The sequence below is a fragment of the Scyliorhinus canicula genome, chromosome 8, assembly GCF_902713615.1.
Source record: "Scyliorhinus canicula chromosome 8, sScyCan1.1, whole genome shotgun sequence".
Taxonomy (NCBI): Eukaryota; Metazoa; Chordata; class Chondrichthyes; order Carcharhiniformes; family Scyliorhinidae; genus Scyliorhinus; species Scyliorhinus canicula.
Window position 1 is genome coordinate 31,190,377 of NC_052153.1, and position 19,216 is coordinate 31,209,592.

At 45.3% G+C, this 19,216-nt stretch overlaps 1 protein-coding gene across 14 annotated transcripts in view; it reads right to left on the reverse strand.

Annotated features, from left to right (window-relative positions):
- Window positions 1-247: 247 nt before the first annotated feature.
- The window catches only part of LOC119970170 (nuclear factor 1 B-type-like), a 743,034-nt gene continuing 724,065 nt past the window's right edge, over window positions 248-19,216 (reverse strand). For all 14 annotated transcript variants that reach the window (XM_038804340.1, XM_038804343.1, XM_038804348.1 and 11 more), the window contains one exon: window positions 248-1,364. In XM_038804340.1, coding sequence (XP_038660268.1) covers window positions 1,235-1,364 — 130 coding nt within the window. In that variant the 3' untranslated portion in view covers window positions 248-1,234. The remainder of the gene's footprint in view (window positions 1,365-19,216) is intronic.

The following is a 19,216-nucleotide window of genomic DNA, read 5'->3' on the forward strand; positions in this document are numbered from 1 at the left end:
GTCGCCATTGATTTGTAAACTGCGGTGCTGTTCACCAACACCTTCCATGAGACACTTTCACATCAGTGTCTTGTGTTCGTGGAAACTGTTTATGCCATGCTTTTTTTTTCCTGACACACCTGATACATATATATATTATATATTTTTAAACTCCACAGAGGTAATGGAGTATAAGGAATCAAGTGCAGTGTTTTCAATTCTGTTTAATTGCCTTCCTAAGCAAGCATGTCACAGCAGGATGTGTCTATTTTTCATTCTTTTTTTTCCCTTAATTAATACACATTCTTAGGGGGCGAAAAAAAACTGTTCAGAATTATTTAAAAGGTTATATTACATCCCCTCAATTTAGAGTCCTAGGGCACAAGGACTTACATTAATCCCCTCAATCAGATATGTTAAATTGCACTTGCCTCTTAAGTGTTTTTTTTTAAAGAATTACTGACATTTTAAGGGCAACATAAAACTATCAGTGAGCTTCATTCTTGTATTCAGATAATTGCAGAGCATCTGAAACTTTGAGGGACTATTACTGCTTAAAACTGCACCATGGTGCTTTTCCAAATGCTGTCTCTTTATCAAATTTGTTCTGTTCAGATCTGCATACTAAGCGTTAATTAATTACGTGAAAGGAAAAAGGGTTCAGTGACAAGAAACAGTTTGTGAGCCAATCGTCAAACCTAAATCCAGTAAAACTGCACCTAAGTCTTTTTGTTTTGTTTTCTGCAGTAGCATAGTGTGCATAGACTAATTGTGTGCTTTGTGGGCTTTTTGTCCCCTCAGACAACAGTTTGTAGAAAACACAAAATTACATGTACATTCCTCACCCAGCCTTTATCGTACAAGTCAAACCTCCTCAATCAGGAGGACTGGGCTGTAGTTTTACTACTCTTGGACTGAGTGAAAAAAAATAGATACCTGAACCCCACTAATTGCCTAAACATGCAAACTCTTAAACATCTAAAAGCTAATAAGTGTATTAAGTTTGTCAGATCTGGAAATTAAACAACTGTCCCCTAGTGGATCCCATTGTTCAATAAAGGCCGGTTTCTTGGACGTGGTCTGTTACCTTATATCCAAGGACTAAAATCACCCTCTTAACTATCACTGATGAAATACCATTTATGCAGATTTTAAGCTTGCAAGAATTTGGTGATTGTGAACGCAGCAATCACTTGTCTGTGTTTCTGAAAACATTTCTTTTTGATCCAGAGATGACTTTTGATCTTTGTTGTCCTCAGTTTGTTGTTTCTGCTTGGAGGAAGGGTTCACTGATGAAGTTTAAACTGTAATTCTGAACATTCGTTGGCAGGATGGTGGTCCCGTTTGACACTTGGAATGGGACCAAACTAGCCCAAGTACCAGGACTGTGAAACAAAAAAAAACCACAAGTCAATAAATACAGCTTATTTTAGGATTGTAGGTTTAATACCAGATAAATCAATTCATATACTTGATTTATGTACAACATATGAACTACTAAATTAGTAACTTAAAAGTTATTGCTGATATGAATAGTCTGAGATATGTTTCTGTATAATATTCCTTTGACAGTTATTTAAATACAGGTGTTGAACTGTTAATTTTAACTGGACTACATTAACGCACAAAGAAACATTACATTAATACATCAAGCTTTTTCCCATTCATGTTATTAATAGCCATTCCTAGACTATTGTTCACTAAGGTACTTTCATCTCCACAAGCTTGAGTTATATTGAAGGATTTAAACAAAACCTATGGCAGCATTTTACCTTCATCCCACCACATCCCCCCCTCCCCCCAATCCCCAGGTGTGTTTTGGCAGGGGTGGGGGTTGGTAAAATATTCTGGATGGGTAGCCCATCACACTCCTGCCCATCCCTGGAGATTGGAGGGCAACAAATTTGGCAGCCCACCCGGGTAGCCGTTGGAAGGCCATTTTTCTAATCCAACCGGTTGCACGGCAGGGAGGAAGGATATGCCCTTTATTCGGTGCGGGGGGGGGGGGGGGGGGGGCGTAACCTGTGCGTATCCGAGGTAACCCCCATCTGCCAAATACTTTTTGTCTGCCCACCATATTTCCCACCTCCAACGAAGCACCCTGTACCCCACTCCCCGGTCTCTCCCTGTCCAGAACTTGGGACTTTCCTTGCCATGTCCTCTTCATCCTGGGGACTAATTGCAGCCCTAGCAGCACTCACTGCTGAGTTCCAGCACTGCTTGGATTGCTGGAGCTGAATGTCAATTTAATCGGCTGGCAGCTCTCGAGGGCAGGCACCCCCCCTCCCCTCCCACTGAAGACCAGAAGTCACACCCTCAACTCCTTATGGGCGGCACGGTAGTATAGTAGTTAGCACTGTTGCTTCACAGCTCTAGGGCCCACGTTCGATTCATGGCCTGGGTTACTGTGTGTGGAGTCTGCACCTTCTCCCCGTGTGTGCGTGGGTTTCCTCCGGGTGCTCTGGTTTCCTCCCACAAAGTCCAGAAAGATGCGCTTGTATGGTGAATTGGACATTCTAAATTCTCCCTGTGTACCCGAACAGGCGCCGGAATGTGGCGACTCGGGGATTTTCACAGTAACTTCATTAACACTGCAATGTAAGCCTACATATGACAAGAATAAAGATTATTATTAAGGGTGGCGCAGTGGTTAGCATTTCTGCCTACGGCGCTGAGGACCAGGGTTCGAATCCCGGCCCTGGGTCACTGTCCGTGGAAAGTTTGCACGTTCTCCCCGTGTCTGCGTGGGTTTCACCCCCACGACCCAAAGATGTGCAGGATAGGCGGATTGGCCATGCTAAATTGCCCCTTAATTGGAAAAAAATAATTGGGTACTCTAAATTGTTTTTAAAATTATGGGTGGCGCTGTTTCACATTGGTCTGTTCAGGATTGACATGTCTTGCAACAGACAAGTGATACACATCACCCCCCACCTCCTGTAGAATTCAGCCATAATTCTCATGAAAGATCATGGACCTGAATGTTTCAACTTTGTTTCTCCCTCCACAGATGCCGACTGACCTGCTGAGTACTTAATACTACTGTGATTTTATGTTTTTTATTTCAATACACCTCAATTTGGCTAATAAAGGGAACGATTTCAACAACATTTTTAAAATCAGCTTAAATATTTCTATCTGCTGCCTGCCACAGGACAGGCTAATTCTTCCCTAAATATGACATTTAGCTACAACTACAGGCAAAATCATGTGTCATTCATTTTAAAGAATTTGGAGAGCCAAATAAATATGTTTTGTAAACATTTAAACTTCAGTCATAAAAAGGTTTATAGCACAGGACTAGGATACTTAGTCCATCATGTCTGTTCCATCACTTTGTGAGAACAATTTAACACCAATGGCTTCTTCACTTAGATCTGTACCTTCTTTTTGCTCAGATATTTCCCCAATTTCCCATTAAAAATTCAAAACCTTCCTGTGGGAAAACAGTCAGTTTTCCCCTATCGCTCTTCTCACTCTCTTGGTGGCAATGCAAAATAGATGATCTCTCATCGCTGATACCCTATCAGAGGAAATAACCTTTCCCTGTTCACTCTAATAATCCTTTATAATGAAAAACATCTCCATTAATTCTGTTCTTAGCCTTCCTTGTCCCAGCGGAAATACCCTCAGTGCCTTAAGTCTCTAGTCTCATGGCTGATCTTCCACCTCTGGCATCATCTATTGTCTGTTCTTTATGGTTTTAATGTGCATTTTATAATAGAGAATACAAAAATACATTTAGCAATCCAACTCTCGTCTAGCTCAATATTGTACAAAAATGTCATTGTTACTTTGACCTTTTATTCTGTGAATCTATATATAAAAGGCTATTGGCTGGAATTTTCCGGCCATTCACTGACGGTGGGATTCTCTGTCAGCAGCACAACCCCGCCGGTAGATTCCCCGATGGCATGGGATGGCTTCAATGGGAATTCTCATTGACAACGGGCGGGAACAAAGAATCCCGCCACCAGTAAACGCCACACCACCTCCCATCACCGGGAAACACGAGGCTCGGAGGCCGGAGATCCCCGCACATTGATCTGGTTTTTTAAAATGTATTTTATTACAAACATGTATCAAAACAGGTTACAGTAAATAAACACCCGGGAAACGTGAAGCGGGATTCTCCGCCAGCGGGATTCTCTGTTTTGCTGGCACCCGGGGGTTTCCCGACGGCGTGGGGCTGCCCCACAATGGGAAACCTCATTGACCGGCCGGCATAACGGAGAATCTCGCCAGCGGGTCGGGGCAGAAAAGTGGCGCAGCGGGGCGGAGAATCCAGCCCATGCTTCCCAGCAATCAACTATACAGACTGTATAAATCTTTTCCCTTTATATTTTGTCTGTTTTACTACTGGCAGGTAAGTTTCATGGAATTATCCACTTGAAACCATGTTCCTTTGTTTGGACATGCCTTTAATTTCCTTCTATTGAGTGCATATTCCCATTACTTTTTTTGCTCCCCATGTATTTTCAGTACCGATACACATATATACTCACCAGTATCAAATTGCATCTGTCACTGATCTGCCCATTCTACTTATCTGTCTATGACTTCTTAAAGTCTCTTTTTACAGTCTTTCTCAATGTTTACCAGAGCTCATAATTCAAATGTATACTCAAATATGCACTCAGATTTTACGGTAATGTTGCCTATCCAAAGACCAAGTTACAAACAAATTTCAAACGAGCACCGACTCTCAGATCCAAGCAGCGCCTGCTTATCCTAACTCTTTGTTTATTTTCAGCCGATAGTCAGCCCATGCCAATAGGCTTATGGCTTAAAATGTTTCTAACAAACATCTTGTGAAAGAGATAATTGAACACCCGAAAATACATACACAAAATACATTTACATTCAGGGTGTGATTTATCGGGAGTGGGGGGGGGGAGAAACCGAGTGCCATTTTGGGCGGGTATAGCGAGGCTTTCTCGGCACTCTGGTTTTTTTGGGCTTCATTTACTGAACGGTTGAGCTCAGTTCAGCTCACGCTGCCCCAATCTCTGGACACTTCCCACCCTATTAGGGAACAGGTTTTCACACCTAAAGCTTCATGGTTACTTTTACAGACACCAGGGGCGTGATTCTCCGCTCCCCAGGCCGGGTGGGAGAATTGCGGGAGGGCCGCTCTGACACCGCCCGCGATTCTCCCAACCCCCAAAATGGCGACCCATGATTCTGTTCACGCCGGCGGCAACCACACCTGGTCGCTGCCGGCATGAACGTAGCGTAAAAGGTGAGTTTGGAGCCTGTGGGGGGCAGAGAGGGGATCGAGCACCACGGCCGTGCTCGGGAGGGGACTGACCCATGATCGGTGCCCACCGATCGTCACAAGATCAAGCCGACACGTCTTGCGGGGCAGCGGAGGGGAAGACGGCAACCGCGCATGCGCGGCTGACGTCATTAGGCGCAGCCTGCCGCGTCATTCTCGGCGCGCCGCCTTGACGCCAGCATCAAGGCCCGGCGGCCGAGTTGCACGAAACGCCGCTCCTAGCCTCCCGGGGGGGGGGGGGGAGATAATAGAGGGCGAGGAGCCACCTCCGACGCCGCCGCGGAGAATTCCGCCCCAGCTTTTTATTTCCAAGGCGGAACTTTACAGCCCTGTAGCAATGGGGGAGAGGGAGGGTGGGGGGGGGGGGGGGGGGCAGGCATTAAATGCAGTGAGCCATTCCAAAATGGTGAGACTGAAAATTTCCAGCAGTGGGAGGGGCTGTAAAAATCCACACTAGATATTTTAAAATAGATTTCAAATTCTTTGTTCAGCAACCAATATTTTACTATATCCTGCTAAATAATATCATCTCTAACTCTGGATTCTGCATGGCTGCCCACAATTGGCACGAGACCAATGATGTCCTATTAGCTAGTTATCCTTCTCGCCCTTAAACAAAGATATTACACTGGCTACTCTCCAATTACGGAGCACAATTTTCATAATTAAGACTGGAAACTGGTGGCCAGAGCATCTGCTATCTCCACTCACATCTCTCAACAACCACTGGCGAGAGCTGTCACAGTCAATTGTCATATATATCTGCAGTTCCGCCTATTTTTCCCAGAACCAATTTCCAACAATTGTTTTATGTGCTCGGGTGCACCAACATCACACATTGGCTGGAATTCTCCGTCCATTTGCCCACCGGTTTCCCGGCAGCTTGGGCTGGCTTCAATGGGAAATCCCATTGACAAGCAGCGGGAGTAGAGAATCCAGCTGCCAGCAAATGGCACGCCAAATTCTCCACCCTCGTTCGCAGCGGTAGCACGGCGGATTCGCAAAGGAGAATCCCCACCATCCACCAATATTCTTCCTGGCTAACTACTCTCCAACTTTCTGTCTCCTGAAAAGCTTTTAATCTTTGCTTTTACATCATGCAATAACCTTCATACATTTTCCTTTCAGACTTTCCAATTTGTTCTCCCGCCTCCCCATTGCATTTTCTATATTCCTCACACTTATCAATAGTTTCATTAGCTTTCTTGTTATTTTATTCCTCCCTTTAAGTTTGTAATTTAAAGGCAGTGCCTCAGCTGTGTAGCAGTCATTCAGCATAGTATTCAAGAGGGTGGGTTTAACAGTAAAATCAAAGATGGCAGCAGCATCTGGATAAAAAGAAAATAAGCAACAGACCATTAATTAAATCTACAAGTATGATTGACTACAAGTTAAAACTAAGCACAGTAAGAAGTCTTACAACACCAGGTTAAAGTCCAACAGGTTTGTTTCAAACACGAGCTTTCGGAGCACGGCTCCTTCTTCAGGTGAATGGAAAGGCTTGTTCCAGAAATGTTTATATAGACATTTCTGGAACAAGCCTTTCCATTCACCTGAAGAAGGAGCCGTGCTCCGAAAGCTCGTGTTTGAAACAAACCTGTTGGACTTTAACCTGGTGTTGTAAGACTTCTTACTGTGCTCACCCCAGTCCAACGCCGGCATCTCCACATTAAAACTAAGCAGGTAGTGTTTGTCAGGCTATGATAATGATTAAGAGTAATTTTAATATGCCAGAGGGGAGACAATCAGGTACGGAAGGGAAAACCCTCTATGAAATTGTGTGTTAAGTTACTTTGATTGCTTCTTAATCTTACACAAAGTAAATACTATGTTTGATAGGGGCAGCACGGTAGCATTGTGGATAGCACAACTGCTTCACAGCTCCAGGGTCCCAGGTTCGATTCCGGCTTGGGTCACTGTCTGTGCGGAGTCTGCACATCCTCCCCGTGTGTGCGTGGGTTTCCTCCGGGTGCTCCGGTTTCCTCCCACAGTCCAAAGCTGTGCAGGTTAGGTGGATTGGCCCTGATAAATTGCCCTTAGTGTCCAAAATTGGTTACTGGGTTATGGGGATAGGGTGTTGGTGTTGAAATGAAATGAAATGAAATGAAAATCGCTTATTGTCACGAGTAGGCTTCAATGAAGTTACTGTGAAAAGCCCCTAGTCGCCACATTCCGGCGCCAGTCCGGGGAGGCTGGTACGGGAATCGAACCATGCTGCTGGCCTGCTTTAAAAGCCAGTGATTTAGCCTGGTGAGCTAAACCAGCCCCTATACCCTTGGGTAGGGTGCTCTTTCCAAGAGCTGGTGCAGACTCGATGGGCTGAATGGCCTCGTTCTGCACTGTAAATTCTATGAGAATATTCAGCAGTTAAGCAATAATGATTAACAATCTTAGCCTAACCATCAATCTGTGTACCATGTGTACAATCTGTGCTACGTCTGAGATGCACTATGAAAATCCCAAATAGTAGAACACCACCACCTACAGAGACAGGTGCATGGAAAAACCATCACTTCCAAGTCACATACCATTCCCACTTGGACATATATTGCTGTTCCTTCATTGTCATTATATCAAAATTCTGGAACTCCTTGGGGTGGATTCTCGGTCCCGCCGCACCCGATTTCTGGTTCAGCACGCCGGCGGGATGCTCCATTTCGCCGGGCGTTCAATGGGGTTTCCCATTGTGGGGTATCCCCACGCTGTCAGATACCCCCGCGGGCTGCTGGCAAAATGGAGCATCCCGCCGGCAGAGAATCCAGCCCAGGGCCTATCTAATAGTATTATGGCAACACCTTTACCAAACAGCCAGCAGCGTTTCAAGAAAATGGCACACCATCACTTGTCAAGGTAGCAAGAGATAAGCAATAAATTTTTCTTTTGCCAGCATGACAAGCATCCTTTGCGAATCCGCCGCACTACCGCTGCGAACGAGGGTGGAGAATTTGGCGCGCCATTTGCTGGTGGCAGGATTCTCTACTCTCGCTACTTGTCAATGGGATTTCCCATTGAAGCCAGCCCAAAATAAGTATTAAAATATGGGTAGCATAAAAGAACAAAGAAACAATATGTCACGCCGTCCTATAATCATTGGTCAACTACTGTGCGTCTTTTGAATTAAGGCTGATGCCAAATTTAGCACAGGCATCGAGACTTCAGCTGAGAAAGCTGTGATGGTTATTAAATTAATTCCAAGAAGAATTAAACGAGAATCAGAATTAGAGAATGAAAAGTTACACCGGGCTGGATTTTATGCTCACCTGCTGGAAGACAAGGGACTTGTAAAATCTAACGGCTACCCACCCGTCCTCAACTTCTCTGAAATTATATGGGGGATGGAACTATCATTGGATGGGACAATTGAAGCCTGAAAGTGAACAATTAATGGTAATTTATGGGCCTCAACCCACCCCTAAAGGTGCATTGGCAGAGGGAGGTCCACGTCACACAGGGATCCGCCAGCTTTACCTGCATGGGCTGGTGTTTGGCAAGCATAAGGGGACCTGTTTTGTCCCGTGTGTCCACCGGAGGCAACCATGCTCCGCTCTCCCCAGTGTTCTACTTCTTCCTTTAACCTGCCTACTCAAGGCAGGTCCCGTTGATAGCCTGGGCTTACCTCGGAATCCCAGCTCCGCTTTATTGAGACTGGCAGTCATCCCAGCAGTGCCGAGTGCTTCCGCCAGGTGCTGCTGGGACTACAGAGCTCCTGGTCATCCGATTGTCCATTAGCTCTACAAGGCAGGACTTCCTCCTGCAATAGGAGCAGAAGTCTCACCTACAGATAATTAATGCTGCCCCCCCAGTATAATACTTATGCACTGGGCAGCTGTCGGAATTGTGGGTTAGCTCCCCTCTCTCCAACCTTTCAGCCAGGTGTGGATAGGTTTGCAATTCCTGGTGGATTTTGTAGCAGGCTACATTTTCTGATGGAAAATACCAAAGACTGGTGGAGAATGGAAAGTGCAAAAACTCAACTAAAATGATTAAAACAGGGAAAATACAACAGCACAAAGGATATAAGTATATTTCAGTTACATAAGAAGTAAACACCAGACAGGCACTTTGAAGGATAAGCATAAATATTATAGCAGATCAATAATTCATTAAAGTATTGAAGAAAATTGTCAATATCAGCCTTCACCGAAAGAAACTGCGGACAAATACCAGATCCAATCATTTCACCTCAAGAATCTACAACATATGTTGAGGTCATTAAAACATATGCTGGGGAGAAACTCAAGGGAAAAGTGTCAACTGGACACCTGGCTTAGATGGGATAAATCGTGGTATTTTTAAGCAAATAAATGAATAACCTTGCATGATATTCTAATTATTAGTTAGAAGGAGCTCAAAAAACACAAGAGTTGTAGCAGTGTACTTGAAAAAATCATTCCTATTCCAATTGTTATCTGAATTACAGAATTGGCCTAACATCCGTGGTGTTAAATATAGACAGGAACAATTGTGTCTTGCTTAAAGTATACTGACCTCATAAGAAATAGACCGTGGATTTAGAAGAAGAAATTCATGTTTTAGTAATCCAGCAAAATTCTTTGAGTCAATGGATGCAGTTTTTGAGAAAACCCTGCATTAAATGGAAATTAAGGGCGGAATTTCCCCCCAAAATATCAAAGTGTCAGTTTCTGACTGAAAATCGGCGTGTTGCCAGGTTTTCTCTCCAGATCTTCTGACACTTTATTATAAAAAAAGTATGGGAGTGCTTTTTGCCATGTCACCCTGGTGGTGTGGGGCCTCAGAGCTGACATGTCTGGCTCGACAGAGATTGGGACACTGTTTTTAAAGGGTGCCCCAATCTCAAAGTAAAGGCCCCGCTCTCCCACCACCAGCATCGGATTTCAGTGTCTCCCACCTCCTACATCATTGATATTGGGGGCTTCAGTGCTTCCCACCACCCACCCAACATCGCTGGCAACCCCTCATAGTGGGAACCCACCCCTCAAATGTGGTCTGCTGGAGGCCTCACCCCCAACAGTGCAAACCTGGCAGTGCCAACCTGTCATTTGGTACTGCCAGGGTGCCAGGGGGCTGTACCAGTGGGCACTGTCCAGCCATGCCCCTCACCATCCAGGGGTTATACTCACCTCCGAGCCTCTGGTATGGCAATCACAACTGGTTTCTGTTTTTGGAAACCAGTAGCGATTTCCACCTGCAATGGCGTTAATCTGTTCCGGCATATTTAAATTAATTCAAATTTATGATAATCTGGTTCACGCCCTTGTCGGCGCAAGTCCCGTTTTTGGCCTCTCACGAGAGTTAGCGGTCATTACGTGATTTGCACCCGCGGCGAACTGGCCTGAAAAATCATGGCCTAAGCGTTATGGAACAAATTAAATTTATTCAGTGAGACTGAAACTTGACAATAGGCAGCAGAAAAGGCTGTTAAAATATCTAAGGTTAACAATAGCCAGCGTTCACAGTATTCATCAGCACTATAAAAATAGAAGAAAATTAATTAACAATTCCAAGATATTCCCAGATAATTAGTGTAAAGGCAATTGATGGACACACACAAATTATGTAGACAAACTAAAGGATTTTAATGTACATAGCTAAAGCGATGCATATTGAAACATGAAACATGTACGTACAATGAATCAGCATCCATCAGTGAAGGTGATTTGTTGTATCAGAAATTTAAGTTATGAGGAAAAGTTAAAGAATTTCAACTTGGATTCTTTGGAAAAGAAGTGAATGTGAGGTGGCTTAACTGAAAATGTTACGAAAGAATTTTAATACTACTAAAAAAAAGATTTTTTTTGTCAAAGCTTTTTGTCTTGTCCTCACCGGAACATTCACTAGACTGCATCACAAGGAAAATCAAGAAGTTTATACTGTATGAGAAGAGTATAAATACAGTATCATTTTGTTGATTCCCCTTACATTGTATTGTTGATCTTGGTGAGGGAGGAGTCTGAAACCCAAAGTATGCAAATTTGATCTGTAAGGAGCTGGCATGAACCTTGCAGTTTCACCTGAATAGCCAGAGTATCCTTTTGGAAAGGTAAGGTACCCCCCTTGAATATGGTCCCAGGACATCTTTGGGAGAGGTTTGATACCCTTTTGAATAGGTCAGGTGCCATTTAGGATTATTAAAAATAGATATGCTTGCGCATGGAAAGTGCATTAACTCTTTGGAATTATAGAACTGTCAAAGAACTGTGAAATCTGTCAAAGAACTGTCAAAACACAGTGGGACTGTCGAAGGTCATTGGAACTGACAAAGCTGTCAAGGGTCTCAATTCTGATCAATTTTAAGCAAAAGAAGTATGGAATTCTAGCCCCAACCCTAATCAGCATGAGGGCCTCCATTTCCGGATTTGTGCTGCATGACTGATTTGGCATCCGAACATTATCACAGTGGTGTGAATGTTAAGTGCGCAATTTGAGTGACAGTTCTAAGTGATTGTAGATTAGAAATGCCAATTTTCTTTGGCGATTAGTTGAAAGATGTTGAACGAATGTCAATGTATTGCGTCTGTTTCTTAATCAATGAGAAGTTTTTAAATTAGTGACTTCATCAACACATGAATTTATTATGTCAGCATGGTTCGTGAAGTGTTCCCTTAATAGATACAAGGTGAAATAGCAAGGAGGGAGGAATGGAAAAGGTTGTGGGTAGGGCATGGGTTGGCAAGAGTTGGAACTGGACTACAAAGGTTCATGGGGATGATTTGGAGGTGTGGGCTTTCATTGTATATATAAGGGACCATATAGGATGGATGGAGGTGCATAGAGTGGCATGGGGTATGAGAGGCTACAAGTTGGGGCATGACTTGGCATGGATGGGGCATGGGAAGTGTGGGAGGGGGGTGAAGGGTGAGGACTGTTGTTTGTTTTGTTAATCTTTTCAATAACTTCACCAAATTGCTGGTGCACAAAGGCAGGCTTTCTGGCTAGCTGCCCCCCACTCCTGGCAGCCTGGATACTCAGTTCAGGGCTGAGTGCGTCACTTCTAATGCAGCTTCCATCACCTCCACTCGGAACACAAACAGGCCTTGTTTGGGTTTGAGGATCTGGGAAATGTTCTGACTCAGTGCACCCCTCCTACCCAGCCCCTTCAGCCCGTCATCCCCCCAATGATGACCCCCACTCATCCCAAAGACCCTTTTTGGCTCAGTGTCAACCCGGAAGTTAGGGTGGCACAATGGCGCAGTGGTTAGCACTGCTGCCTCACGGCACCGAGAACTGTGTTCGATCCCAGCCCCGGGAAATTGTCCATGTGCAGTTTGCACATTCTCCCCATGTCGGCATGGGCCTCACCCCCACAGCTCAAAAAGATGTGCAGAATAGGTGAATTGGCCAAGCCACAAGTACCCCTTAATTGAAACAAAAATTGCGCACTCTAAATTTATTCAAAAAACGGAAGTCGGATCTAATAAAGGAGATAATACATTGGCTGACTGAAAAGCTAATTAAAGAAGGGAATTTTAAGGAGGCTCTTGCATGAACGGACATGGAAAGGACTTAGAAAGGCAATCCCACAGTTTTGGGGATAGGTTGGTGAAGGCAAAGCTGCTAATACTAAAGCATAGAGACGGGAAAAGAACCAGTGATCAGGTCAGAGAAGATGGGAAAAGAACCAGTTATCAGGGTCAGAGAAAACGGGAAAAGAACCAGTGATCAGGTCAGAGAAGATGGGAAAAGAACCAGTTATCAGGGTCAGAGAAAACGGGAAAAGAACCAGTGATCAGGTCAGAGAAGATGGGAAAAGAACCAGTTATCAGGGTCAGAGAAAACGGGAAAAGAACCAGTGATCAGGATCAGAGGATCAGAGATGGGGAGGATGGGGTGAAATGGCTACATTGCTGAAAAAGAGAGGGACAAGGATGTCATGGTTATAAACACATTTATGACCACATGTCAATGGGCTTAAGAGACAGTTTCTACCTCCTTGAGAGAGAGAGAGAAGTGTTTTGAACAATATAGTGAGAAAATAGATACGAGTTAATCTGACAAAAGGAACAGACTTTGTCCAATTGCCACTTTCTCTTCTTACAAATCACATATTGTAATCTGAAGCTTTTGCCAATCAATCTAATGAAATCCATCAGATATATCTCATTGAAATATATATTTAGAGAAGTTCTCTGGGAATAGCGGGAGGTACACCGCTGCAATGGGGGGGTGGGGGGGGGTTTCAAATCGCGCCCATGTAAGGCTTTGCTTATCCTAGTTTCAAAGTTGGGGTCGGCACGGTAGCACAGTGGTTAGCACTGCTGCCTCACAACGCCAGAGACCCAGGTTCAATTCCGGCCTTGGCTCTGTGTGGAGTTTGAACATTCTTCCCGTGTCTGCGTCGGTTTCCTCTGGGGGCTCTGGTTTCCTCCCACAGTCCAAAGATGTTCAGGTAAGGTAGATGTTCCATGCTTCATTGCCTCTAGATGGGGTTATGGGGATAGGGCGAGGGATTGGGCCTCGGTTGGGTGCTCTTTCAGAGAGCCGGTGTCGATGTGATGGCCCGAATGGCCTCCTTTTGCACTGTAGAGATTCTATAAGAGCTCTAGAAATTAGGGAATGATACACCAAATGGATTCCTTCTTTGCATTGATTCTATGGGCTTCATATTTCAGGGAGGCAGATAGGTTGCATCCCCATTTCCCCGCCCAAAATCCCCCACCCCTACCACTGGAAGGAAAATCGACTGGAGGCCGGTTTGTTCCATTTCAGCCCAAGTCACAGCTGGAGCATTCTGTGGGCAGGCTTAATTGGCAGAGAGTGGGGAGGATGTCCCACTCTCAGGAGCTGTCAGGCAATTTGATTGGCCAGATGCTCCAATAGTCCCGGTAGTGCCAAGATCTAGTTAATGGGCGCTGATCGGACTGCAACCAGCACCTAGAAAAAGGTCAAATAGATCCTAGAAAGAGGTAAGCCTGGGGTCTTGGGTGGCGAGTGTTCGGCTAGCTTCTAGGGAGGAATGGTGGTGATGGCGGGTTTTGGAGAGCAGGCAGGTTGGAAGGAACAGAGTGGGGGGAGGGGGATTCTATCTTATGGGGGCTGCCTCCAATGCACAAACGGCAGCCCACCCAAAGATACTAACCCCCTTCCTTCCTGCCATCTAAAAACATATTTTTTTAAACAAAGCCCACCTGCCCACTCCCGTCTGATTGTGTTATGGCATTGCCCACGTATTTTCAGGGGTCAACTGGCTCATTGACAAGCTCAATTGACCTTGAATTATTAATTCACATATGATGGGTTGGTTGCCGGTTTCACCTCCCGCCCGGGGGGAGTGGGAAGGTGGTGGGCTCGCCACCCACCCTATTTTACAGGTAGCCCCTGCAAAAGACTCGCCCCCGCAGGTACAGGTAAAGTCCAGCCCTATGATCCTGTGACAAGTCCATTGCTCAAAGTACTTTGCAGCAAACAAATAAATTATGCTAAATAACCTAACAACAAACAAAAATCTGTCTTCTTGAGTTTTGAATCATTGCAGTATCACAAGGAAGAATTTAGCAGACCTCATCAGATCAATGAAATCACGTATTCTAAATTAATTATCTACACTTAAAGAGCAGACATCTTCATTCATGATGTATCTAACAATTGGGTTTGGGAATAAAAACATTAAATACTTGTTCCTTCAGAATAAACAAAAGTGACCAATTCTTTGGACTAACTCATCCAAGCAGCAATTCAAAAGTAATAAACGATTATACTACTTAACAGGTCAAAATTCACCATGCTTAACTCACCCAACCATCAATGAGGGCTATTTACAGTAACGGTGATAGCATTTAAAGGGTGCTCTGACTGCTCTATTTCAATTGTGCCTGTTTCGCAATAATCAAGGCTGTAGGCCATTTCTGACCTTTAGGTACATCTTTAGAAAACATGGAACACTGCATTCTTCCTACTTCCTCATTTAGGTTTATTTAATTCAACGTTGTACACATAATTGCACATTCTTAATGCTGCTGGGTGATTTAAAAAGAGAGAAAAGGTACAAGGAAGACCCGTGATTGGCCTAAGAATCAGATTACTGTAAACTAACACTGCACAAAGATACAGTGCAAGCTTTTCAATAAAATGATGTAACTTTAAGGGATTGTCTTTCTAAACATAACCACCAGGAGCACATTACCCACATTAGGTTTACACCACATAATCTCCAAGGGTTAATGGTAAACGACCTTTACTAAACGCAATTTCTGTGACTGTGGTTTAAATAATTGCAGTTTCAACCTACTGGGAAACCATGACTGCACACAGGCTGTTCTCACCTCCCATCTGGGGGAAATTAGCCTGTGGTCGGACATCGACTGCTTGACTATGGTTCTCAAATAATGCTGGAAACCCTGGCATTTTCAAAGAACGAAATGCATTGCTTTACTACCTTACTGACAGAAGAAATCAAAAATTGAAGCCGATCCATATTACTCATTCCATTGTGGACCCACATGGAAGACAGGTGGACATGATTTAATTCAAGACAACGTTATGCCTCTAATCAATTCCATAAACATCTTGAATGAGTGCGATTTCCCTCCATAAAAAAATGATACCTTTGTCAAGCAAATAAAGTTCAAAGAGAATCGGCTTGAATCCAGTTAATAAAATAGTCACCATAGGTAGTATAGTATGATAGAGTTTGAATTCCCCTTTAATCAGAAACTTTCTTGCAGAGTCAAACTGCTAAAAGGGCATTCTGCATTAAAGAAATGCATGACAAACTTTGGCCTGAATTTGCACATAGATGGAGAAGGTTTGCAACTTAGTTGAAATGGTGCTGAAGGCCCAAAGCCAAAGTCTTGCCCTCAAATCCAGTCCCACCATTTTCACAGGGCATGTTCTAATTTGCACATCTATGGTTAACTGACTGTAGCTGACTTCAGTCAGATCCAATTTTTATTAATTGGATGTTCAAACACAACATGAGCACTTTGGGCCTACCAGGATGGAGGCTAAGCTCCCAGTTCTTTGGAGAGGGAGAGGTGTGGTATCCTGGATATGGTTCCTGGAAGAGGAGGACAGGTGTCCTTTGAGATAGGTAAGGTGCCCTTTCAGATTTCTAAAATAGACACGAATGTGTACAAACAACTAGATAAACTGATTGGAACAGTCAAGGCACTTAAATCATCCACCCTTTAAATATTTGGAAAATAACTTGTCTGATGTCAAAATAATCAGTACTTGCTATTTCACTTAGTCTATTGACATAGGCCGAAGGGCTAGAATTGTAGGATTAGTATGATTAATTTCATAATCTATCATTATCAAAATGGCATGCCAGTCACATCACTGTTTGATTGACAAGTATAGGTGCTTTTAAAGTATTTGAAGTGGTACACTGAATGCAAATGCTTGTTTTAATAGGATATTAAGGAAAGCTGAATGTAGTGAATAGGTTTTCATCATTTAACATGTTTGTTTTAAATAGAGGATAGTTGAAAATTATTTAATCTCAGCATGCGGCCGAGGGGGCTGCCCACAGTGGATACTGGGTGAATTAGCATGGAAGGTGTAAGGCCAAAAGATGATGATGGGTGGGTACATGCATTGGCATTAGTTGGTACAAAGTTGGTATAAAGGCTAGGAAGGACCATTGGGTGTGGGTGGAGGGGCATGCAGCGTATGAGGGACCATGGGGAGTGGTACAACTCCCATTGCATCCCACTTCCCTGGATCAAGAATCAAAATATCCAAGGCAGTTATTCAGGATTCAGGCTCACAGAACCAGGAATTCTTCCAACTCTGCATCCATGTCTCAGGAGTGAAAATTCAGGGGCGGGATTCTCCCGTACCTAGCAGGACGGAGTGGCGTGAACCACTCCAGCATCGGCCGCCCCAAAGGTGCGGAATCCAAAGGCCGGCGAGAGTCCGCGCATGCACGGGAGCGTCAGCGACTGCTGACATCATCCCCGTGCATGCACGGGGGGGTGGGGGGGGGGGGGGTTCACCTACGCATCGGCCATCGCGGAGGCTGACACGTAGGAAAAGAATGCCCCCATGGCACAGGCCCGCCCGCGGATCAGTGGGTCCCGATCACGGGCCAGGCCACCATGGGTGCACCGCCCGGGGCCAGATTCGGCCCGCCCCCCCCCCCCCAGGACCCCGCCCGCGCTGCCAGGTCCCACCAGTAAGGGACCTAGTCTCATCTACGCCGGCGGGACTGGCACAGAACCAGCGGGACTTCGGCCCATCGCGGGTCAGAGAATCGCCGGGGGCACGCCCCCCCCCCCCCCCCCCCCAAACCCCCAGTGATCCTGCCCCACGCCTTTATCTCCAAATTTGCAATGTGATGATATAAACTGTGTTATATACTGGATTTCTAAAATTGTATTGCAGTTAAAAAATAATTAGACTGCGGGTGGACTGTAGTCCTGCAAAAGAATAGGTGACAATCGGCTCCCATAAATTCTTGCAATGACATTAAAAACCTGTTGGATGAAAAGCACAGTGGATCCTGCAAGGTTTTACTCCTTGCATGCCTTATATGTCGGTGGGTGTTGTTGCTAGGTAACAGCGGTCATAATATCCACTCATGTATATAATGAGATGCAGACAGGCAGTGATTGACACATAGGATGACCAGTAAGCATACACCACAGTACAGCCAATCACCAGACAGGACACTACCACTATAAAGCCAGAGAGGACTAGGTTTCCCGCTCTCTCGGGACCCAGCTACTGAGACAGCCAGAGTCCACGAGCTAGCCAGTGCAAACACCATGCGGTAGCTAGTAAGTCTGGTCAGGCTACTACATGGTCACCAGTCAGATCAGTATAGTGTCGACCCACAGCTGAATATATATAGCAGTTCGATAGTTGAATAAAACAGTGTTGGATCTTCTCCAGTGTTCGACGTCTGTTTCTAACTTCCCTGCATCGAGTGCAGTCCACATCGAACTAACCTGCCTAACACATCATGGTACCAGAGTGATACTGATCTTGACGGACCTACCTCGAGTGAATCAGCATTGACCAGCAAGCAGCCATCCAGCGAAATGTAAAACATCCAGCCTCTTCCGCAACTCCGCATCTCCAGCAACCTCGGCACCAACTGAAAAATCTTCAAGCAAAAGTTCCTCTTGTACATCGAGGCTTCCGACCTCGAGGCAGCATCGGATGCCAGGAAGATCATGCTATTTCTCTTCACTGCGGGGATCACGCCATCCAGATCTACAACTCCCTTACGTTCGCCGACGGCGAAGACAAAACTAAATTCAAAACCGTCCTGCTGAAGTTCGGCAGCCACTGCGACATTGAGGTGAATGAGAGCTTTGAACGGTACGTTTTCCAGCAAAGGCTTCAGGGTAAGGATGAACCTTTTCACTCATTATTGACCCATCTCCGCATCCTCGCACAGCCATGTAACTATGACTCGACGGCTGATTCCATGATCCGGGATCAGATCGTTTTCGGGGTCCACTCCGACTCCCTGCGGCAGCAGCTCCTTAAAATCAAACAGTTGACCCTCTCTGTCGCTATTGAGACGTGCGTTGTCCATGAGCATACCAAGAATCGTTACTCCCACATTAGGGCGGCAGAAACTGCAAAGCTGGCCTCCCACGAGGCGGAAAGGGTGCAGGCCATCGCACAGATGCAGGGCCTGAGTATCGAGGAGTGTGGCACCTTTCCCGGATCCCTGTGCATGCGTGCCACAACCAAGTGGACGACGAGACCGACAACCCGACTGCGCAGGTGCGTACGTCGACCAACCGCACTGCACATGTGCGATGGTGCATGGAACGCGCTGACGTCAGCATCATGACGTGTCCGAATTGTGGCTCCGCCCACTTAAAGCGGCAATGTCCGGCAAAAGACACCGGTGTCTACAGTGTGGCAAGCTTGGCCACTACGCAGCCCTTTGCAGATCTGCTCCACCGCTCAGCAGCCAGCAATCCCAGCTGTGGCGCAGAAGTGTCCGCTCAATACAGCAAGGCATGCCAGATTCCGATCCCGACAGCCCAACGGACCCTGATACTGACTGCCTCAAGT